Source organism: Acanthochromis polyacanthus, chromosome 15, assembly GCF_021347895.1.
Source record: "Acanthochromis polyacanthus isolate Apoly-LR-REF ecotype Palm Island chromosome 15, KAUST_Apoly_ChrSc, whole genome shotgun sequence".
Classification (NCBI taxonomy): Eukaryota; Metazoa; Chordata; class Actinopteri; family Pomacentridae; genus Acanthochromis; species Acanthochromis polyacanthus.
Genome location: NC_067127.1, coordinates 38,336,865 through 38,360,542, shown reverse-complemented (window position 1 = coordinate 38,360,542; position 23,678 = coordinate 38,336,865). Strand labels below are relative to the sequence as shown.

General features: G+C 46.1%; 1 protein-coding gene and 2 long non-coding RNA genes across 4 annotated transcripts; 2 read left to right on the top strand and 1 right to left on the bottom strand.

Annotated features, from left to right (window-relative positions):
* Positions 1 to 402: 402 nt before the first annotated feature.
* On the bottom strand, positions 403 to 13,201 carry LOC127537591 (uncharacterized). The gene is made up of 2 exons (XR_007947312.1): positions 11,982 to 13,201; positions 403 to 1,053 (listed from the first exon to the last, which is right to left on the bottom strand). It is a non-coding gene; the product is annotated as an uncharacterized LOC127537591 (long non-coding RNA).
* znf318 (zinc finger protein 318) lies at positions 3,740 to 20,831 on the top strand. 2 transcript variants are annotated; one of them, XM_051960235.1, is made up of 11 exons: positions 3,740 to 4,199; positions 5,681 to 5,781; positions 8,056 to 8,548; positions 9,228 to 10,356; positions 10,653 to 10,735; positions 11,045 to 11,144; positions 13,220 to 13,521; positions 14,830 to 15,048; positions 15,164 to 15,257; positions 16,764 to 16,882; positions 17,484 to 20,831. In XM_051960235.1, the coding sequence occupies exons 1-11, from the start codon at positions 3,960 to 3,962 to the stop codon at positions 20,361 to 20,363; spliced, it is 5,760 nt and encodes a 1,919-aa protein (XP_051816195.1). In that variant the 5' UTR covers positions 3,740 to 3,959; the 3' UTR covers positions 20,364 to 20,831. The 2 variants fall into 2 exon arrangements, with proteins under 2 accessions (XP_051816195.1, XP_051816194.1); XM_051960234.1 differs by having other exon boundaries at positions 14,827 to 15,048.
* On the top strand, positions 16,889 to 17,370 carry LOC127537590 (uncharacterized). Its single transcript, XR_007947311.1, has 2 exons — positions 16,889 to 17,139; positions 17,241 to 17,370. It is a non-coding gene; the product is annotated as an uncharacterized LOC127537590 (long non-coding RNA).
* Positions 20,832 to 23,678: the final 2,847 nt, after the last annotated feature.

Genomic DNA, 23,678 nt, shown 5'->3' with positions numbered 1-23,678 from the left:
TGAAAAGGGATTTTAGCATGAAAGTTCATTAAACAAACATCCATAGCATATAATTGAAAGTCATTGTCTTTTAAAAAGAAGAAGTTATTCCAGGGGTTTAAATGTTCACAGGAGTTCCATCCTTCTGTGAATGAAAACCTACAGAAATACAAATGTCTCAATCCTCCTATAGAGATGGGTGTTGGTCAGTGCTGGAGAGAGAGACAGCTTATCTGAGTTTTGATCAGCTCAGGAATTCCAGGGCCTTTGCAGTCTTGCTACATAGAGCATTCGAATGACATCACAGAAATGTGCCAAAACCAAACACTTCCAAAGCTTTAAATAAAAAAAGGTGTTCTATTGTATCAAAAGCTTTGAAGAAGTCTCAAAAAAGAATGAAGCCATCATCTGGGATCAATTCAATTCAATTCAATTCAATTTTATTTATATAGCGTCAATTACAGTCAAATCGTCTCAAGACGCTTTACAGAACCCAAATGCCTGACCCCCAGAGCAAGCCCAAAGGAGACAGTGGCAGGAAAACACCCTTTTAACAGGGAAGAAACCTCGAGCAGAACCCGGCTCTATATAGGGGGGACCCATCTGCCTGCTGGCCGGGGGGGTTGAGAAGGACAGAGGAGGGCAAGGGGGAGGGATGGGAGAAGAGGGAGGGGTGGGAAAGCAATGAAAACACAACACACATTTGGATACATGTATGACAGGATATGTGACACAGACAAAGTATAAGCTAACATTGAAAACTGACTCATAGTTTACTCTGATGATGTACGGCTCTGACATTAAACATACTCCATATATAGCTAGCAGTAAAATTCAAACAGTATGTAAGTTAGCATAACAGTATAGTGAAGGCGATGCAGAGTTGACTGGTGGAAAAAGGGAGTTGGAAGCAGAGGGCTGGTGGAAGGTCAGCAGCAGCATCCCACAGTGGACATGATGGAGACTGGACCAGCTGGTGGAACATCGACCGCAGATCTGAAGCATCCAGCTCTGGGACCAGGGACACTCGGAGAAATAGCACAGGGGGAAACAGAGTGAATGTACTGCAATAACCTTCAGAATCTGCATTTTACATCCAGAACAAGCAGCCGGTTTCCATGGAAATGGACGTTCACTGCAGTAAAAGGCTTCAAAGGTTCAAATAAAATACATGATAAATAAATCTATAGATCAATAAATCTATAGATAAATGAGACGATGGAGCCCTTTTTTTTTTTCCAATTTGTTGTTTAGTTTAAATGATTTGAATTTGAGCAGTTTGTAGAACAGAACTGGTTTATTATTTTCGTTTGTAGATTTTCTGTAGAACTTTTGTTTTTAACATTACAGTTTACTGGAAAGCTTCCATTTGTTCTACTGCAACAATAATAATAATAATAATGATAATAATAATAATAATAATAATAATAACTTTCAGAATTTACTGAAAGCCAGCAAGAGATTTTGTTTCAGCTGCTGGTGCGCGTGTGTTGCTCGTGCATGGGGGTTGAAGCGAAGACGCGTGAGCGAGGCGACTAGCGGCCAGGCTAGATTGGAGTGATGAGGGATGGCGTCTGTGTTACTGGCGAGGAAAAAGGCTGATGAAGGCGGTGGTGGCGGTTGGCACGACTGGTCTGAGAATGGGCAAGAGATGGCAGAATGTAGTGAAGGATCAGGAAGTGAGATGGGAACTGAATCTGGTGGTGGGAAAGACGAGTCCTGGAACGCAGTAGAATCGAGTCGTAACAGACGTAAACGTAAAAAGCAAGTAAAAGGCAGAGACACCTCCATGTCAGAGGACAATGAAAATGATCAAAGAGTTGTGACAGTGGAAAGACAGAAAGATTTGTACAAAGTGATCATTAAACTTACCCAAGATGGTGCTTCGTTTGGTGAGTGGAACCCAATCCAGTTAACAAAGATTTTAAACAGGATGCTGGGTGAAATTAAATGTGCCAAAATAGTGCGTGATGGATCTCTATTAGTAATTTGTAGGGACAGTGCACAACAAGGCAAGGCAATCAGAATAAATAAGATAGAAGGAAAGAACAATGCTCAATGATTGAGGATAAAAAGTTTGTGATAGGGGTTATTACAGGAGTCCCAACAAATGTGACGGAACAACAAGTCATAGATAATGTAACAGGAGCCAAAGTTATTGAAGCAAAACGTCTGCAAACAACCAGGTATGGAGAAAAATGTAACAGTCTGTCTGTCATGATTAAAATGGAAGAAACAGTGTTGGCAGAGAGAGTATCCATAGGATACATCAGCTATGAGGTCAGGCCCTATGTTCCACCTCCACTGAGATGTTTTAAGTGTCAGAAACATGTAGCAGCAGTCTGTAGAGGAAAGCAAAGATGTGGAAGATGTGCAGGAGAACATGAATATGGCAAATGTGAAGCAGGAGCAAAACTTAAATGCTGTAACTGTGGAGGTGAACATAGTTCAGCTTATCGGGGGTGTGAAGCCAGCAAAAGAGCAACAGAGGTACAGCGGGTCAAAAATTCTCAACAGGTAACGTATGCTGAAGCAGCCAGAAAGGGATTGGTCAAAGAAACAAGAGTAAGTACAGAAAACAAGCAAGTGGAGTCATTTAAAGGATGTCAGAAAATTAAAGAAGACACACTGATCATGGGGAAAAGGGAGTTTGTTCTTTTTATGGTGGATGTAATAAATTGTTCAGCACAAACTGAAAGGAAAACAGAAAAGATAAAAATCATAGTAAAATCAGCAGAGAAATATCTTGGGGTGAAAGGGTTGCACTGTGAGGGTGTGGAAGAAATGCTTAAAGGAATCCTCCTAACTCAGACACGGGCTGGTGGTTCTACATGTTCATAGTTATTCTGCAGTGGAATGCTCGAAGCCTTATAGCTAATGGACAGGAATTCAAGCAATATATTAAATCAATTACATAATAAACCTCATGTAATATGTATACAGGAAACATGGTTAAAACCTCAACTGGACTTTATCATACCTGGATATACTACAATAAGGAAAGACAGAGAAATGGGTCCAGGAGGAGGAGTTGCTACGTTTATACAAAATGGAATAAGCTACAGTATAGTCAGCATTGGTAAGGAACAAGAAACTGTAACTGTTAAAACCTGGACTGGAAATGATAATATAACAATAGTTAACTATTTCATCGGTTGGCCGTCGATTTCGACGGATCCATGACCCGCAGTTAACGTTAAGTCTTGGCGTGCTCGTGTGCCTTCACATGAAACCACAGGCCGATGGCCGAGCTGCAAACGCGAGGACATTGGTGACACGGAAAACTACCAGGCGCAGCAATACGCTCCTTCCGTCTCCTTCGTTAACTGCTACAACCCATGTAATAAATTAACATTGGCTTCATTAAATAACATAGCTGGGCAGATGCAAGACAACATTGCATGGTGTGGAGACTTTAATGCTCATAATACACTTTGGGGAAGCATGAATAAGGATGTTAATGGGTTGGCAGTCGAGGAATTTATTGAGGACAATGATTTAGTTTGTATTAATGATGATAAAGGTAAAAGATATAACAGTTCGAGGCAACGCGGTTAGGAAATAGGATATAGTTTGTTTTTTTTCTGACCATCTGACTCACACTCCAGTTCAGTAGGTGGCGGTAAATGCAAAAGTTGGTTGCCAACCGCCAATAAAAAGAACGAACGAAAGAAAGATTTTCTTTCAACATCAGAAATCAGAGAAAAACAGTCAAAGATCCAAAGTGCAGATCCACTGCAGTTCCCGGTCCGTCCTACGGGGGCAGCAGATCCCAGCGCTGCTTGTTTCCAGCAGCAGAAGAAGCAAGCGGCGGGTCTGAGAGCTACAGCGGGAATCAAACTTTCTGACCATTTCTGGTCGATATCGGATCTATTCCTGCTGATCAGCTGAACCACGGAGCGAACCGCGGCCTCCTGCTACATCCACCGCCGAAGATCCGCAGCGTGACCGCGGGCAGCGAAGAGCCTCTGCGGGGAGAGATGTACCGCGGTCGGCCTCCACCGAGAGGAGGCTACCCACCGCCATTCGAAGGCCGCGGCCCGCCGAGGCCTTACCCAGCACCGGGGTACCGGGACGACCGGAACCGGCCCAGGCCCCCCTACCACCCCGGCCACCACGACCACGGACCCCCGGACTCCCACCGCCGCTCCCCGCAGCGGAGGAGGTACCCTTCCCCGGGCCACGGCGGAGAGTACCGGGTCGGAGGGCCGCCGAGAGAGGTGAGAGAACCGGAACACCACGGGGCTCGCTGAGCTCTTCACACCGCAGGAGGAGACTGCAGCGGCGTTAGAGATGTCAGCTGCCCCGGTGGAGTCTGGAGGTCTGGAACCAGACTTCGTTCAGAAAGCTGCTAGTTTAAGGAGGCCTGCTGTTTGTTTAGCGGAGAGAAGTACTTACCCACCGGCCAGTTACCCGTAGAACGGTTCTACGCCTGGTTGGCTAGCAGTAGAACCCGTAGAACAGTTCTACACCCGGTTAGCCAGCAGCACAACCGGTAGAAGTAAATAAGATCCAACACCTGAACGTCCATGGATATTGGCTGCTAGCTAACGGCAGCTAACAGTAGCTAAAGCCAGCTAACAGTAGCTAAAGCCAGCTAACAGTAGCTAAAGCCAGCTAACAGTAGCTAACAGCAATCACCAGCTTAACAGCAGCTATCACCAGCTAACAGTAGCTAAAACCAGCTAACAGTAGCTAAAACCATAAAAAAGGCGGGGGTGGGGGGGTGGCAACTCTTCTGCAACTTGATGGCAACACCTTTGACCAATCGCACTTTTAGATAGATAGATAGATAGATAGATAAAACCTTTATTAATGCCACAGCGGGAAATTTACATTGTACAGCAGCAAATAGAGCACTTATTTACAGCAGGATTTTTATGTAATTGCACAGCATCAGTATTTACATTTTTTTATTGCACAGTTTGTAAATGGGTGCACTTACTACAGGTTTTTCCTTATGTCTGAATTCTTGCTTGTGTTGTACGTCGCTTTGGACAAAAGCATCTACTAAATGAAATTGTAGAATTGTAGTAAAACCAGCTAACAGCAGCTATCACCAGCTAACAGTAGCTAAAATCAGCAAACAATAGCTAACAGTAGCTAACGCCAGCTGACAGTAGCTAACGCCAGCAAAGACTAGCTAACGCCAGCAAAGACTAGCTAACGCCAGCTAACACCAGCAAACAGTAGCTCACAGTTAGCTGGTGCATTTCCAGGCAGTGAACAGGTTCTATCCAGACCTGCGGGTTAATCAACAGTTTGTTGGTAAATAAGATTTAGAAGGATTTTTCTCTGTTTAATGATCCGATTCAGGTTTTGTTGGAACCATCAAAAACTTTTACTGTAAAATCTCGTTTTTCTCTAATCCCAGTTTGTTCCCAGTAGAACACAGTGAACTGGTTCTACTGGGCCTCAGAGCCTCAGTGTGATTTTAGCAGATGATCTTTTGATTTTAATAGTTTAATAAGTGGTTTGTATTTGTATCAAACTTATATTGTTGTTGTTGTTATTATTAATCTCTAAATGAACCTCCACCACCTGCAGGTGGTGATTATTATTGTCAGTATTATTATTATAATTAATAGTATTGGTGGTATTATTGTTATTATTATTAATCTCTAAATAAACCTTCACCACCTGCAGGTAAAAGGAGTTTCCTGTGATTAAATCAAACCTCTTCTGACTGTTTCTGTTCCAGAGGTCTGTTTCTCCTCCAATCCTCGACCACAACCTGGTCATCACTGTGGGCAACGAGCTGACCACACCTGGAGGCTCCGTCCCCTCACACCACCACGACAGGTGCGTCCATGTTTCAGTGTTTAATATCAGTTCTTCACTAACAGTTCCAGGATCTGACTGCAGAATTTATTCAGGTGTTAAATGTCAGATATTATTTCATGTTTCACTGGAGATAGAATGGTAATCAATAATATTTAAATGTGTTTGATTACATGATGCTGGAGACAAACTGATTAGAACATTTATTATTGTTTTAGATATAGTGTTCAAACTAAGAATGCCAGAGAACCTGTCAAAATAGAATAAAGACCATAAATGTGTTTGTTAGGTTCTAACTGTATAATCTGATCTGGGATCTGGATGGTCTGCTTGAACTCTGGTTCTCAGACTGGTTCTGTCGGGTTCACCTTCAGAGGAGAGAAACCTCCACGCTCCACTGGACCTTATACAAAGTCCATATATATGCAAGGGCTGGCCCGAATGGCAGTTTCTGGGCTCCGGATATTCGGCCCCCATTAATGACGAATATCTGGATATTCGGTCCGTTCCGCTCCATGACGCGCGGTCATGGACGGGGGAACGAATATTTGCTTCAGTTCATAACGTGAGACGCCGTAAGTAAACAGAGGATGGACCCGAACATTCCGCTCGGTTCTTAACGTCTGAGTGTGGGGTCCGCACGAGGTGAGGGGAATATTAGCAACAGTTTCTAAGTAATGGCGTGTGTGTTCTATCTGATTCCATTTAGTCATTTTTCACGGTAAGGATCAGGAGAGTCAAACTCATCTTAGTCCAGGTTCTACATCCAGTCTAGTCTGATCTCCAGTAAAACCACAGCATTAACCTGTAAATAGCCAGGACACCTGATGGTTCCTAATGCTCAGATTTAAGTAATTATTTTCCTTTACATCAACAACCTGAAAGTTCAGTTTCATCAACATTCAGCCTCAGTTTATCATTTCCACATTACAACTTCCAGATCACAGAGTGTCTACAAAGAAACACAACATTTAGTCACCTGGAACTGAACCAGAGAGGATTTACTGGAGGATCAGAACCTCTTGTTAATGTCTAGAACAGGGGTTGGCAACCCGCGGCTCCGGAGCCGCATGCGGCTCTTTCAGCCCTCTGTTGTGGCTCCCTGTAACTTTGGAAAATAAATTGTTCTGCCTTTCAGGCGCGTTTCAATGCATTTTAATATAGAGAGTTTTATTGTGAAATTACCGCTCTTATTTTGACGTGTCACTCCACCGGATGTGGTGTGCCTGTGACATGAGAGCGCAAAGCTGATGAAGAGAGACAACACGGAGCTTCCGATTCCCACACGTTTCATGCCTTTTTAAAAATTTTACTCCTGGAGAAGAAACGCCTGTAGTTTCACATCGTTTTGTACTCAAGAATGGCAAGCCTGTATATTAAAGCTCCACTCCAAGAAAGACACGTCTGGTCTTTGAGTCAAAAGTACTCATGATAGGGTAATACACGTTACTGCAAGAACACGGCTCGATGTCACATCCAGGCAGCAGGTCAGAGAGTCAGAGGAGTGTCGTCTTGGAAAAATAGGGCAGCGATTTACCGGAGAAAAGTTATTAGCTTAAGATAAATAGATAAATAGATTTTACAAGTTAAATAGACATTCGCAAAATATTGATTTCCAGCTAACATTATGTAAGGAGCAAAAATGACATTAACCAAGTAAGATAAATATTAGTGGAAGGACACAATTAAAAAATGAATCTATCTAATTAGAGGCTTTGTAATTAAGTAATCGCAACTGATTAACAAGGGCATAGAGGTAAAAAAAAAAGATATATGCAGCGTTGTCTTCATTTTAAATGCCAAAAGGATTTTGCGGCTCCCGGTGTTTTCTTTTCTGTGGGAAACGGGTCAAAATGGCTCTTTGAGTGTTAAAGGTTGCCGACCCCTGGTCTAGAAGTTATTAAAAATTTACAGTTTTACAAATGTACAGCTGCACTTAATGTCTTCTCTGTGATTTCTTCTCTTTGTAAAGTCGTTCTGGCCCATTTGGACCCTCTGGCGGGCCCGTTTTGTAATCGGACTAGAGGAGCCGAGGTGTTAACGTCATCGACTTCTAATTAGATTTTAAGGAAGCGTTCTCCTGCTCTCAGGAGTCCGTCCTGCCAGACACAGACATGAGGAGCAGTGTTGTTGATCTGTGAGAGTCAGGCCAACATTAAACAGTAGATCAGCTGATTGGTTCCATTTAGACGGAGCTGTTCCTGCCGGTTCCCCCCGTCAGGCCTCTGCACCTCCACCCTGACAAACAGAGTAGAACCAGCTGCACATGCTCAGTGGGTCCTTCTGTCCCTGCAGGGATTATCCTCCTCGACCCGATTATGAGCGGAGCCGGAGTAGGGGGCGGAATCGGAGCAGGGGGCGGAGCCGACCTCGCAGCCAAGACCGCAGTCCGGGTCGCAGTCGGGCCAAGAGTCGGGGACGGAGCAAGAGCCGGCCCCGCAGCCAGAGCCGCAGTCCGGACCGGAACCGTGCCAAGAGCAGGGGGCGGAGCAAGAGCCGACCCCGCAGCAGGTCCAGGGGGAGGAGCCGTGGGAGGAGCTACAGCAAGGCGGAGAGCCACGGCCGCAGTAAGAGCCGGCAGAGGAGTCGCAGCCGAAGCCGCAGCAAAAGCCGCAGACGAAGCAGCAGCAGTAGCAGCTCCAGCGGCCGCAGCGGTGACCTCAAGAAAAGCAGCAAAGGCTTCAAGGAGCTGCAGATGGCTCGACGGCGCAAAGAGCTGGAGGAGATGCTGAGTCAGCCCACCAAGTCCATCCTGAAGAAACGCAGCGAGGACTCACCGTCCCTCAGGGTACGTCTGATTGGTCCACCGTCATTCCACCAGGTAGAGATATAACCAATCAGGGAAAGAACAGGCTCATGATGTCAGAACATGTAGATCAGCTGTAGTTCCTGCTTGTTCCACCAGGGGGAGGTTCTTCCTGTTCAATGATGTAGAGACCAGAGGAGGTTAAAGCAGAGAGCATTGTGGGACAAGTTTGGGCAAGTTCCGAGTCATTTTGGGCAAGTTCCGAGTCATTTTGGGCAAGTTCCGAGGCATTTTGGGCAAGTTCCGAGGCATTTTGGGCAAGTTCCGAGGCATTTTGGGCAAGTTCCGAGGCATTTTGGGCAAGTTCCGAGGCATTTTGGATAAATTTCGAGGCATTTTGAATCAATTTCGAGTAATTTTCTAAAAGTTTCAAGTCGTGTTAGACAAGTTTCGAGTCATTTTGGGCATGTTTTGAGTCATTTTGAACAAAGTTTGAATCATTTTGGACAAGTTTTGAGGCATTTTAGACAAATTTCGAGTCATTTTGAATCAGTTTCGAGTAATTTTCTACAAGTTTCGAGTCATTTTGGACAAGTTTCAGGTCACTTTTGATTAAAAAAAAAACTGTAGTCAGTTTGGGTGAGTGTGGACATGTTTTTAGTCTTAATGTTGACAAGTCTGAGAAATTTGAAAAAGTAAGAAAACTGCGTTTGTGTTGCAGAGCTGTGACACCAACATGTCGCATGTCGCCGAACAGCTGCTGCAGGCCGTTAAAACCACCGATCCGCAGGCCATGGCCTCCATGCTGTCAGAACTGCGATCCGACCCGGAGATGTCCCGGCGTGCCGGACTGGATGCCGAGATCAAGGAGATCCTCAGCCTGCTGGGCGTGGCGGGTCCAGCCGGCAAAACTCCGGAGAAGCTGGCGGACGACATTGACGACGAGGAGAAGTTCCTGTACGGAGACTCGGAGGAACCGAAACCTCTGCTGGCGCCGGAGCCGGTCCGACACCACAGCCTGGACCTGTACGGGGAGGTGACGGAGGAGACGCTGTACGGAGACTACCCATCACAGAAGGCTGCCGTCGGGCCGGCGTACGGTCGCCTTCCAGGAGCCTCCACGCTCCTTCAGGCCCCGCCCCCAACGGCCGAGGTAGATGTGAGGTACCGACCCGCCCTCGGCCCAGACCAAAACGTCACCGTGCAGGTGTCCGATCCCGCCTTCCCTCCAGGGACGGAGCCTCTGGAGGAGAGCGAGCGGCAGGCCCTGGAGGAGTACGAGAAGATCCAGGACCTGCTGAAGACCATCGGCCTGGATCTGGGCGTGACCGAGATCAGCAAGATGGCGGCCAGGACCAAAGAGCGTCTCCACGGGAGCAAGCCGCCTCCCAAGACGCCGACACGCCGTCATCGGTACTCGTCTGGCAGCTCGTCTGGCAGCCGCGGCCGCAGGAGGCGGAGCCACAGCTCCAGCAGCAGCAGCAGCAGGAGTCGCAGTGGTGGCTGGAGCAGCGACGACGACAACAGGAAGAGCTCGGCTCAGCCCAAAGCGCCCAAAGACGACGGCGACAGTCAGGCCGCTGCGCTGCCACCTCCAACCGCAGACCTCCCGCCCCCCCACCAGGGCATTCCAATCCCCACATACCCCCCGTCACACGGCCTGATGCCCCCCAACTTCCCCCCACCACCCTTCGGTCAGTACGCCAACTTCCTGCCCTACGTGCCCCAGCAGTGGCCCCCCATGTACCCCCCTCCCAACATGAATCTGCCCCACCACGCCGCCGCCGACTTCCCCCCTGCCTCCCCCTTCAAACAGACCTACAGCACGGAGCCGGGGCCCGGGGCCACAGGTCAGCCATGTTTACAGGATCATCACAATAACAGCTTTAAATCTGATTCACTTTCATTTTAAATTAACACATTTAATCACTTTATGATATTAATAACTGTCATTTTATTCCTTTATTATATTAATAACTGTCATCCAATCATTTTTATTATGTAGTCTGTGTTTCTGGGTGGACTGTGTTGGTTTCAGCTGGTTCTTAACTGAGCTCTGATGCATGTAAATGTGCGTGTGTTTATGTACATATGTGTTCTGTTGAGTGTTTGTTGTGGATTAAATGATCCGTTGTTGTTTCTGCAGGTTCAGCTCCAGACGGACTGAAGGGAAGCAGTAAATCCAGCAGAGTTTCTGAGGAGCAGAACAATGAAAGCCAGAAACAAAAGGTCCAGGAACTCCTCGAGAACATCAGTCTGATGAATCAATCAGCTGTTTGGTCTCTAAGATCTCAGGAAACTGTTCCAAACTGCTGGTTCAGGTTTTCTGTTTGATAATTCGCATCTTAATCAAATCATTTTGACAAACTCTGTCCTGTATCTGGTGATTCTGACCTTCAGCTCACAGAGGACAGAAGCAGAAACCAGAGTTTGGGCTTTCTGTCAAACATTTACTCAAACTAATCCAGTGTCCTTCCAAATACTCTGTCCATAATCTACCAGAGCAGACTGTGAATGTTGCTCTGTGGTTCTGTTCAGGTTCTGGAGGAGAGGGAGAAGCTGAAGCAGGAGAGAGAGATCCGCATGAAGAAGAAGGAGTATCTGATGAAGGAGCTGGAGAGACTCCGGAAGCAGCAGGGTGAGTTCAGACCACATCATCAGAACCAGCAGAACCTCGACCTGTTCTCCGGTCATCGATGTGGTTATGGACTGATATCCATCTAAACCTGACCAGGGGCCCATCTTAGGAGAGGATAGGTTAGGACGCCAAAAAGCAGCATTATAATCAACAATCAGCAAAGTTAGAACACATGGAGCTCAGTGGACACGGATCAGACGAGGAACGTTCACGTCGGAACATCCAGACCAGCTGTAGTTCCTGGTTGTTCCAGCAGGTGGAGCCGCAATTCACTTTTATTTATATAGCACCAATTACTGTCAAATTGCTTCAAGAGGCTTTCCAGAACCCATAAGAACCTCCAGAGCAGAAATAAGGAGACAGTGGCAGAAAAACATCCTTTAACAGGAAGAAACCTGGAACAGAACCTTTATGTGGGGGAACATCTGCTGCTGGAAGGAGGTAGAGAGGAACATAGAACACACAGCTGGATCCATGTATGATCAGACTGATGATACATACAAAGTAGAAGCTAACATGTAAACTGATCCATAGGTTCCTGTTCTGGTGTACAGCTCTGGCATTAAATCTACTACATATATAGCTGGTAGTAAAATTCAAACAGTATGTAGAAGAACAGATCAAGTATAGTGAGGGTGATGCAGAGTAGACTGGTGGAAATGAGCAGTTGGAAGCAGAGGGCTGGAGGAAGGTCAGCAGCAGCATCCCACAGTGGACATGGTGGAGACTGGACCAGCTGGTGGAACATCAACCACAGATCTGAAGCATCCAGCTCTGGGACCAGGGACACTCGGAGAAATAGCACAGGGGGAAACAGAGTGAATGTACTGCAATAACGGTATACATATTAAATGTAAAGGTAGATAGAGAAGGGCTCAGTGCGTCAAGAAAAGTCCCCCAGCAGCCTATAGGCCTATAGCAGCATGACTAGGGGCAGAACGAAGGGACGTCCAAGAGGGAGTCAGCTGTGCAATGAAGACACAAGCCGAACCCCTGTGGGTCACCCAGTCAGCCCCAACTATAAGATTTGTCAAAAAGGAACGTTTTAAGCCTGGTCTTAAAAATAGAGAGGGTGTCTGCCTCCAGAACCCAAACTGGGAGCAGGTTCCACAGGAGAGGAGCTGATAACTGAAGGCTCTGCCTCCCATTCTACTTTTAGAAATTCTAGGAACAACAAGTAAGCCTGCAGCTTGAGAGCGAAGAGTTCTACTAGGATAATAAGGTACTATCAGATCTTTAAGATATGATGGAGATTGGTTACTAAGAGCTTTATATGTCAGAAGAAGGATTTTAAATTCTATTCTGGATTTAACAGGAAGCCAGTGAAGAGAAACCGGTACAGGAGAAATATCTCTCTCTCCCTCCTGTCAGTACTCTGGCTGCAGTGTTTTGGATCAGATGTAGATGTTTCAGAGAACTATTTGGACAACCCGATAATAAGGAATTGCAATAGTCAAGCCTGGAAGTAACAAAAGCATGAACTAATTTTTCTGCATCACTCTGAGACAGAATGTTCCTGATTTTTACAATATTACGCAGGTGAAAAAAGGAAGTCCTACAGACTTGCTTTATGTGTGAGTTAAAGGACATGTCCTGGTCAAAAATAACTCCAAGATTCCTCACAGTAGTACTGGAGGCCAACGTGATGCCATCCAGAGTAACTATTTGCTTTGAAAGCGAGTTTCTAAGATGTCCTGTTTAATCTTGTAGAGACCAGAGGAGGTTAAAGTAGAGAGCATTGCGGGAGTTTAGCGGCAACAGGCACCATGATAAAGGCTAATGAAGAGGTTAATGACCTCCAACAGGAACTCAGACTGGAACTAACACAGTTCCTGGATCTCATGATGAATCAGAACTGTCTGAGGAACCAACCAGGAGTCTGTGGCCTGAAACAGAAGGAACGTCCTCTGTGATCTGTTGTTTATTGGTTGATCATGGTGCTGATTGTCCACAGTTAGTCTCCTCAGCGTCCTACCACCAACAGCGCAATGAACCAGGGGTCAGAGCGAGGTCAGATCAGAACATCTCTATGGTACTCAGTAACCGAGTCGTCGTTTTCCTTCCTGGTTCTGCAGGTGAGCTGCTGAGGAAGAAGCGTCGGGAGAAGGACGGCCACAAAGACCCTCTGCTGCAGGAGATCAGCCACCTGCAGGAGGAGGTCATGGCTCAGATCTCCAACCTACGGAAGGAGCACGAGGCCGCCGAGAAGAAACGCAACGAGATCGACAAGGTGGCGCTCATCCTCGGCGTGAGCCCATCGGACCGGCCTCGCCGGCCCAGCAGACTGCCCGAAGAGGACCAGCCGTCGCCCAGGGTCAAACGGGAGGCGGAGAGGAGCCCCGAGCGGAGAGGAGACCCCAGCAGCTCCACCACGAAGGTACAAACACCTGCAGGCCAGGTAATGGGGAGGAGCTACCGTCAGAGAGCATAGCTAGGGCTTGGTGGTGGACCCGAACACCTACAGCTTAGAAAGGAGGTAGCTGCTTCCACTGAGCTACCAATCAAACCAATGACCAGGCTCGTTCTAGATGTTCACGAACTCTTCTGCTGCAGTGTTTTAGTTTTCATCTTATTGGCTGAAGCGGGTCGAAGCGTCGCCGTTCGCTCAAATGTTCAGAGGTTTGATGCCAGCAGTCGGTCTGTTCCATGTTCTAGCTCAGCAGGAAGAGGGCTGGTTCTACTTTACTGTTTTAAAAATCTGACATTTTCAGTCAAAGAAATGGCAAAGTGGAACTGGACAGGTCGTGTGCATCGAGAGAGCAAAGAGACAGCTTCAGATTCTAGAGAATCTTTAAACATGGTAGTGTCCTTCATGTACTGGAGATTAGCTGTACTCTGTATTCTGTTTGTTAGCATATTTTTAGCTAGGAAAGGAGCACCATGACAGAGACGAGGACCGTGGTCCTCAGTAGAACATCTGGAGGCTTTTCCTGTGGGTTTATTTTCATGTCAAATGTTTGTGTCAATGCTGATTACTTTAAAACTCACAGAATTTACCGTGATCCTGATCTGTGGCCGACTATGACGAGTTCAGAGAGATCAGCCGAGTTCCTGAGATGTAGTTTTAGTCCTGAAGCTTCAGCGACAGAACGCAGTGTTTAAGCTAAGCTAATCCCCACAAGTTCTCATAAACAAAACCACAGTTAGATGCTGCTGATATTCAGTGAATCAAACTTAATTATTTCTGCAAAAATGCACGTTTTATGATTTAATTAAACCTTTTATTAACAAATTCAGGTGATTTAAAGGAAATGGTTGGAATAAACTAAGAGAACAGCAGCAGTTCTTTGGAGAACCTCTGATTTTACAGATTTGTAGCTTATCAGCTGGTCGTAACTGTGAGAGATGCTTTTATCAGATACAAACCTGATTTTGGCTGAAGACTGTGGTTTATGTAGTAAATGACTGAAGACATCCAGCCAGCAGACGGTGCTGTCAATTTAAGCTTTAATCATGCTCAGATACAAGTTTAAGGTGACTCCAGAAAATCTGGTTAAACTTGAACTCGATTTGGAAATTACTGTCGGTTTAAAAAGCGACTTGCAGACGCGTCTTCGATGCTGGAGCCAATTGCAGGTGAGAAACTTTGACTTTCACATTTTGTGGAGCTAAAAACTGAGTGAGTCCTGGGCGTGTGGACGCCTGCCGCCATGTTGACCTCCTCCGTTTTTGTTTCCTTCAGCAGACCTCGGTGGCTCCGTTGCCATCAGGAACGCCTCTGGACAAGCTTCCGCCCGCTGCCTTGGCTCCGCCCGCTGCCTTGGCTCCGCCCGCTGCCTTGGCTCCGCCCCCTGAACCATTTGAATACTATGACGCTGGAAACCACTGGTGCAAAAACTGTAACGTCACCTCTGGTTCCATGTTTGATTTTTTCACGCACTTGCACAGCAAAACACATCGAAAGGTTTGTTGAGTCTTCTACCTGCTCTGACCTCCATGTGTAGCGGAATTTTCCAGGAATGTTCTTCCATGGCCCGTCCTCCTGGTGTTTGTTCCGTTACAGCTCCTTTCTGTTGCAGACTCTGGACCCCTACGACCGACCCTGGGCCTCCACTCCCAACAAAATCTCCAAGAGCGTGCCTTCAGAAGAGAAGCTGACCAAACCAGCCAAAGGTACTCGGACTACACCTCCAGACCGTCCAATCATAGCACGTTGCAGTCATGTGACCTCTGAGCTGCTGAATGTTGTTAGCGTCTTCTGCTTTCAGGTGGATCTGCAGTTTCTCATTGTCTAAATGAAAACAGTGCTAACCAGTATGGGTGTAACGGTACACAAAAATCACGGTTCGGTACAGAAGCCACGGTTCGGTTCTCAGTTAAGGGGAAAAATGAAAAAAAAACCTGCTGATATCAGAGCTGGTCTGACTTTCTGGCTGAACTGTGGATGAGAAAGAACTTCATAACGGGCTCTATCACCTAAAATAGGAAATATATTTTAATGTAACTGCTTTTTAAAAAACACCACCATTAGTTAGGCTCTTGTTTACCAGCATAAATATACTAGTAGGTTAAAAAAAATACCCAATATAATCATTTATCTGTAGTAAAGAGCAATGTAAAGTTACTGTAAGCTGACCTTCATCAGAAGTTTAAAACCTCAGTTCTGAACAACGGAGTATGGCCGTAGATCTGCTGCTATGAACACACCATGGACTTGGTTATTGCTTTAGCCCGTTCTGAAATGCTAGGCAGGGTTTGATGAAATGATGTTGGGAGCATCGTTTGTACAGTACTCTGTTTTTTCCTAGCAGTGGGGATAGCTACACTTGGATGGAGCTTTTTCTAATGTGTGTCTAAGTTTGACGTGTTGCTGGATGCAGAGCTGAGGACCGCTTCAGTGTCGGCATACGGCTTTCGTCTGGTCCACTTGTTTTTCTACTTTTTCATACTTCACTGGGAAACCAAAGTGATCCCAAATGGGTGATTTTAATGACGCTGGAGCGTCTTCCAGCTCCAGCTTCTTCTCGTTGTTGCTAGCATTAGTCATGAAGCTCCAGCAGGAGAATAACGATCCGTCACATCCTGTGGTTCCCTGGAAACTCCTGCTTGTTTTTAGTTCTGCAATACTGCGCTACTGTGAGCCAGAGAAGGTCCACCGCAACTGTGGGGACTACGAAGTTTTAGGTTTCGCAATTAAAACAATTCTGCACATTCTTTATAGTCTTAGAATTTTCGTACCGCAGTACACCTCTGTACCGAACCGAACGGGCCTGTACCGAACGTTTTGGCACGGATACATGTACCGTTACACCCCTACTGACAAGGTGGAGAGCCGCAGAGGACACTCCTGTCATTAGTTTTCATGTGTCATCCTCGACTGACAGTGAATGTAACGTACCTGTGCAACACCTGGAAAAGTGCAGTAGCTACTCGGTGCAGGTGTGTCAGTACACCTGGTTTACTCCTGCTGAGCAGCTGCAACACTTCTCCGCTCTGAAACACCACCTCTGAGCTCTTCATCTTCTTTTTGTTCGTGTACTGTGGGTAAACGCTTCCTCTCTAACCTTCTCCTGTCCTGACAGGTTCTGGAAATGGAGACGTCTCTCAGGTAAACATGATTGGCAGGTTATTTTGTCGCTATATGAAGCTCTAAAGTGTCCCCTGTGTGTTTTGCTGCAGGTTCTGAGTTCCTGTTGCCAGTCAGAGGATTCTTCTGCCTGCTGTGTCGAGAGTTTTATGGAGACGCCATCTGTGCAGAAGAACACGTCACGACACACGCTCACAATGAAAAGTACAAGGTATGGACAGGAAGTCTGCTCCGTTAAATGAGCCATCAGACCCTCCAACCAGCTCCACCTTGTGGTACCTCCTCAGACCTTCACCATCTGCTCTGATCACTCAAACAGGAAGTAACTCTGATAACGTCAGTGACAGAGTTTGGATAATTCGTACTGACTGAGTGCGTCACTGAGTCGTTTTCATGTCTGAACCTAAGCAAGTGGTTTTGGTGTCGACATTTAACCGAGACCTTCTGGTGCCCAAACTTACCCAAGCAGTGAGTGGAAGCAAAACTCAAAATTTAAAGCTATGATTCTGGTCAGAGACAAACTCAGGTTTCCATTAATAAAAGTGCATTAACTCATTCCTCCTCTCCAGCCTTCACAGGTGCACTTGGGTTTTGAGTCTAAGTACTAAATTGTGGTTCCACCTCCAGTAAATGAAGAACAGGATACTGAGTTGGTAGAAGGTGGAGGAGTTCCTTACCATGTATGTGTGGGAATGATTGGTACGGTAACGTCTGAACTGGTAGCATTGAAAGCTGTTTCTCAGCAGATTGGCAGCATTGGTTAGTTGTTCATATGTTTTCTTTACTCTGTGTTCTGATTCTTGCCTCACCAGAAACAAATGTATGAGAACCCACTCTATGAGCAGAGGAGGAACCTGGACCGCCAGGCTGGACTGGCCTCAGAGATGAGCATGAAGAAGCGCAAACATGACGACGACGAGAATGGTGGCAAAGAGGAAAAGTCCAAACACAAAAAGGATAAAAAGGACAAGGAGAAAAAGAGGGAGGAGGACGACGGCACTCAGAAGGAGAAACCCAGGACCAAAAAGGAGGAAGTGGAGGACAGGATGAAGAAAGAGGACACGACCCTGGATGAGGACAAGCCTTACAGCAAGAAAGACGAGGAGGACAAGTATAAATACAGCAAGAAGGACGAAAAATACCGCTACAGAGAGGAAGATGAGAGGGGAAAATACAGCAGGAGAGATGGGGATGATGAGTATAGGGGTGACAAAGAAGAAGAATATCGGTATCGGCACCGCCGATACAACGATGACCGTTACGATGGCCGACCCAAATATGGACCAAGAGACGGTGAGGACAGAAATAAATATGGAAAACCTTATGATGCCAGATTTAAATACGACAGGCAGCAAGACGAAGGGAAGCCTAAGGCTGAGAGGGAGGGTTTTACAAAGCCAGAGCCGGATACACCAGCAGGGAAACTGGAGGTCAGCAAGCCTGAACCCCCGCCGAAACCGTACGACCCTCCCAAAATCTTCTGCGGACCCAGTCCAGCCATGAGGGCAAAGCTCCGCAAGCAGAGCCTAGAATCTGGAAAACCGGCACTGACACCGGCACCGACGACCACAACCACTTCGTTTGCAAAGTTCACCTGGAAAAAGAAGGAGAACCAGCTGGCAAAGGAGGCAGCGAAAGTCGCTGCTGAATTCACCAAGGAGGATGAAGCAGCTGCTAACGAGCAAGCAGCCACGGCAGAGGATTCTTTTGCAAAGTCGATGGCTGTCGCTAAGGAGATCGCTCTAAAGCTGGGAGGCCAACCAAGCGGACCTCCTCCTTGGGCTCTGAACAGCGCCAACCGGGGACGGATCCGGCCAAACCTCCCTGCACCTGCTTCAGTTCTTAGAAAAACAACCATGGCTGGTAAGCCTGCACCTCTCAATACTTTCCTCTCTATTAGACCTCAAAATATGAGTTTTCCTGGTCCTCCTCCAAAAGAAGGTCCCGTCCTCCCTGATCCCCTGACCAAGGCCCTAAATGCTCAGGATGCACTCTTAGAAAGGAATACAGTTCCTCCAGTTGCTAAACCTGAGCCATTTGGTGTTGGACCTCTACCAAAAGCATCGAAACCTGCTCCGTCTGGGGTCCAACCTGCTCCACCTGGGGTCCAACCTGCTCCACCTGGGGTCCAGCGTGCTCCACCTGGGGTCCAGCGTGCTCCACCTGGGGTCCAGCGTGCTCCACCTGGGGTTCAGCGTGCTCCACCTGGGGTCCAACCTGCTCCACCTGGGGTCCAGCGTGCTCCATCTGGGGTCCAGCGTGCTCCACTTGGGGTCCAACGTGCTCCACTTGGGGTCCAACGTGCTCCACTTGGGGTCCAACGTGCTCCACCTGGGGTCCAACCTGCTCCACCTGGAGTTCAACCTGCTCCACCTGGGGTTCAACCTGCTCCACCAGTTTCTAAACCAGTCACACTCAAATCAAAGCCTACACCATCCGAGTCTAAACTTGCGCAATCGGTGTCAAGTCTTGAGCCAGTTAAAGGTCATCCTGCTCCACCTGTTTCTAAACCTGCTACTCTCGATTCTGCACTGTCTGAAGTTAAGCCTGTGCCAACCCAGGCTGCCACCGCACCACCTGCACCATCCAAGGATACGCCTGCACAACCAGCCATGATAAAGATCGTGTCTGATGTTGCAGCTCCCGGCGTCCCAGAGAGTGAGCAGACTCGTACGGTTTTCGTCAAGCCTCCACCCTTCATGAACTTGAGTGAAGGAGCTCAGAAGTCAGAGAAACTTAAGAGTAATCTGGCTGCAGCCAAAGCCCAGGAATTATTCGACATCTTCTACAACAGCATCGGCGACTCAGGCCCCTCCTCCTTCACCAAACCAGCAAAAGACTCTGGAGCTGACAGTAGTGCTGCTAAAAGTCCACTTCCAGACCCACAAGCACCAAAAGCACAATCCCAACCACAACCTCAGCCTCTTACAGACTCCCATCTTCAAGCTGAGGTCCATACACCTCCACCAGACTCTAAAAATGACCCACCAAGTCAACAAACCCAGACAGAATCAAACATTCAGATTGCCTCTGTTTGGTCCCTACAACCAACCGCTGATTCAGCACCTGCAGTGGCTCCACCCAAAACCTCTTCACAAACCACCCAACCAGAGCCGACTTCACCACCTCAGCCCGAGGCTAAGACTTCACATCTCAACCGATCCTCGACTCCTGTATCACAGGCCCAAACCTCTCCACCAACCCAGTCTGCCAATCATGAACCTGCACCTCAAACTGAGTCTCGGTCTGAACCGGCTCCTCCAGTCCAAACACAGTCTGAACCCCGGCGGGACCAGGACACCGAGTCCCAGCCAGAGACCTGTCCTGACATTGCTCCAGAGCTCGAATCCAAATCAGGCCCAAAAACTAGAGGCAAGAAAACCCCCCCTGCTCCCCGGGCAGCCCGACAAACCCGATCCCAAACCAGGTACCAGACCCGGCAGCGGCGGCAGCAGCAGCAGCAGAATCAGTCCGAACCAGAACCTGAGCTGGTTTCAGGGGACTTGGATTCTGCAGGTGTAGACTCAAAGGGGTTGGACACGTCTGATCATGGCTCTGGATCACACCTGGAGTCGGAGGCAGGAGCCCCAAGTGAGGAGGACCCTCAGATGACGGAGATCACCCCAGAAACCCTGGGCCTCCCCTCAGACATGACCTCCCTGGACTTTGAGTATGATTTTAACTTTGAGTAGAAGCTGAGCAGACAGTGCGACGACAGTCTGGCTTCTTTTCTTTTCTTTTTTTAAAGTCACTTGTATGTCAAAGATGTTCAAAGATACATTTCCTGAGTAGTTTACTGTTTGAAGGTCCGGTTAGTTTAGTTTAGATCCTGTTGTTCTCCAGAGTTTGTTTTTAGATCCGTTTGATGTCTGTGAACTGAAACTCTTCTCGGACCAGGACGGTTTCCCTGAAGCTCCCAAACCAGGACGAGGCTTTTGTTTCGATGTAAAATGATGCTGTGAATAAAAACGGTTGAAAGTCGATTATTAAACAAAGTTTTTCAAGCAGAAAAGTCAAACGTTCCTGTAGAGAGTTCCTGCTTATGTTGATGAAGTATCTCTGAGAGAAATTTAGAACATCCTCAACGTCATTGTTGTTTCTTGATGTTGCTTGTCAAATAAAACAGCGGCTGCTTCTTGTTTTGTCAGCTAAAGAATGAATTTGTCAAATCTTTGTTGAACTTCTGGAATGTCTCTGAGCATCATTTCCTTTCTTCAGACTGAGCTCCGATGTTCAGAAGCTGTTAAAGGTTGAGGGTCCTCAAACTGTGGTTTGAACTGCTGGTTCCACCATGATGGTTTAGTGATCAGCGCTCTCGTGTTTTTAAGGTATGGAGAGAACTTTTTTTTCTGAATAATCTGTCGTTTATCTGTTCCATCGTCGTTCTTCACAGCTTCACGGTGAAGAACCGTCTTAAGGACGGAAGCCAGCAGCTGTTTGGCTCAGTGTAGATTTCAAAAATCTCCAGAACTTCTTCATGTCTAGAAATTTTACAAGTGACTAAAAGGTTCCTCCAGATTGATTCAGCCAACTTGTTCTAAAGCAGCAGCTGTTCTAATACACAAAGTTCTTGAAAATATTTTTCAGAGACCCTCTCCAGTCTGGACTTGTTGGATGTATTTCCACTGTAGGAACTAGATATGAATGTTTACAGGAACGGTCCATTAATTCAGTCTTTCTGTTTCCAACATGAACTCAGAACAAATTGCAGTTCCATGTAGGAAACAGAACAATAGAGGTTTGTTCTGTTAGAACCAATGGAGAACTTCATGCAGCTAGCTGCTGGATGTGAAGGCTGAGGTGGTGAACTTCCACCTGTTTAGAGATTTGTTCTGGTCACGGAGTGAACTTGAAGCTGTGCATCTACTCTGGAACAGAAGGCCTGGATTAGTGGAACATTCTGTAAACATTCTCCTTGAGTTCCCGCAGTGGAAACGGGGCTGAATAAAGGAAGGAAAGTTCTGTCACGTAGTTCAGCAGCTAGAAGTTGTTTCTAACTGATCCCCGATAGACGAAATGATTTAAGGGATGAATGTTGAGAAGTTCATCATGTTTCGTATCTGCAAACATGAAGCTGTTCCTCATTTAAAAGTTCTCCAACAAGTTCCACTTGAATTAATTATCAGATGAAACTGATCAAGTTGGCTGCAAGTTTTCCTCTGATAAAGTTTCTCCTCATTCTTGCAGAACATGGTTGGGTTCTCGTCCTGAAGGTCAAGGTTTGTTTGTGGTGGTTCTGCTCAGTTCCTCCTCATTCTGATTCCTCAGAGCCGGACTTGGTTCCTCCGTCGTCTCGAGCTGCTCGTCCTGTAAACTGTGTTGCTGTGAGTCGAGGTTCTTAAAACGTTCTCAGTTAACTCTGAACCCAACAGGAAGAACTTAAAATGTTTTTTTCTCAGCAAAAAATTTAAAAATGAGGAATTTAATTGTTTTCGGACAAAATAAATCCAGGAAGTGAAGATTCCTCAAGTTAGAATCTGAGTTTCACTGATGAGAGATGATGTCGGTTTTTATTTACCTTCAACAAATGGATCAGAACTCATCGATTATTTCAACCTCTCATGGTATACTTCAGTTTTTCTCTGAGGCGCTGATTAAAAAATGAGCCTATATTATCAGAAATAAATGGATATTACTGAAGCTGATATACTAAATTAAATGTCATGAAAACAACCAAAAAAAATCACTGAAAGTTTCAGACACAGAACCCGAACTAAAAGTATCTGTACAGATCAAGAAGAACAGCTGTGATGAAGCTGCTCAGAACCACAGTTCTGCTCAGGCCTGAACCGTCTGAGGAGTTTCAGATTTTCTGTCTCCGGTTCGTCGGTGTTTTCTGTGTTTTCTGTCGGAGCTCCTGCAGGTAAGTCGGCCGACAGCAGCAGAAGTCGAAGGTTGTTTAGAATCTGTAGAAAAAGAAATCCAATGTGATTAAAAATATAAAACTCAAAGATTAAACATCATAAACAAGTGCACATTTATCCTGTAATGTTTGTTTTTTCCCAAATTCTTTACCTTTTAAAGTACATTTTAGATGTTTTATTTCAATGTTGATTTTTTTTACTGTAATTTTAATATTTTTTCTGTTAAAATTTTTCTTTTTTCTTTTTTTATTCCACATTTGTAGGTACATAACTAATTTATATTTGAACTTCTTGTATTTTTAATAGTTTTGACTTGGAAGTTGATTTTTGGGTGAATTTAGATTTTCTTATAATTTAACTTTTTGATCTCAAGATTCATAATTGTTTTTTTAATTGTTTTTTCTTACTGAATTAGAAATTTGAATTTCTGTGTTAGTTCCATCTCTTAATTGCTTCATTTCCTCATAAATAATCTGTTGAATATTTCTCTTCTGAACTGTTCGCTGCTCAGTGAGTTGAAGAAGGTGCAGGTCGGGTTAAACGTTCTATGATGTCATCAGGCTGCAGACGCCGGATTGGTCCAGCGTTTTCCTCCAAACAGGTAACAGCAGAACAAAGCAGCTGTTTGTGACGGATCAATAAAGTTTTGTTGAACTGAAGGATGTCGTTGTTTTCTGGTGTAAACAACAACAACAATAAATGATCCAAATAATAAACAAAGAAGAAGAAACTAGGTTCAGATTTGAATGAAACTTGTGTGGGACGAAATAAAGTTAAAATAAATTGAGCCTTAATTCAAAATCAGTGAAGTGTACACGTCACATTTAGATATTTATTAAAAACACCAGATTCTGTAAAAGCAGAACCTCTTCCTCCTCTTCCTCCTGTTCTGGTTCTCCTTTAAAGGGGAACTTCGTTTTTTTTCAACCTGGGGTCTGTTTTCATGTCATTTCATACATGTGAGTGATGGAGAAGAAATGAATTTTTGACATAGCTCCAGTATTTAGCCAGGCAGGCAGCTTAGCAGCTCAGCTAGCAGCTCAGCTAGCGAAAAGTATGGGGCAGCTGCCCCCCCCCCCCCCCCCCCCGTGTCAAAGTCCACCCTAACGTGCTTTTTTCCCCACACTGACCGGCTCGGATAGT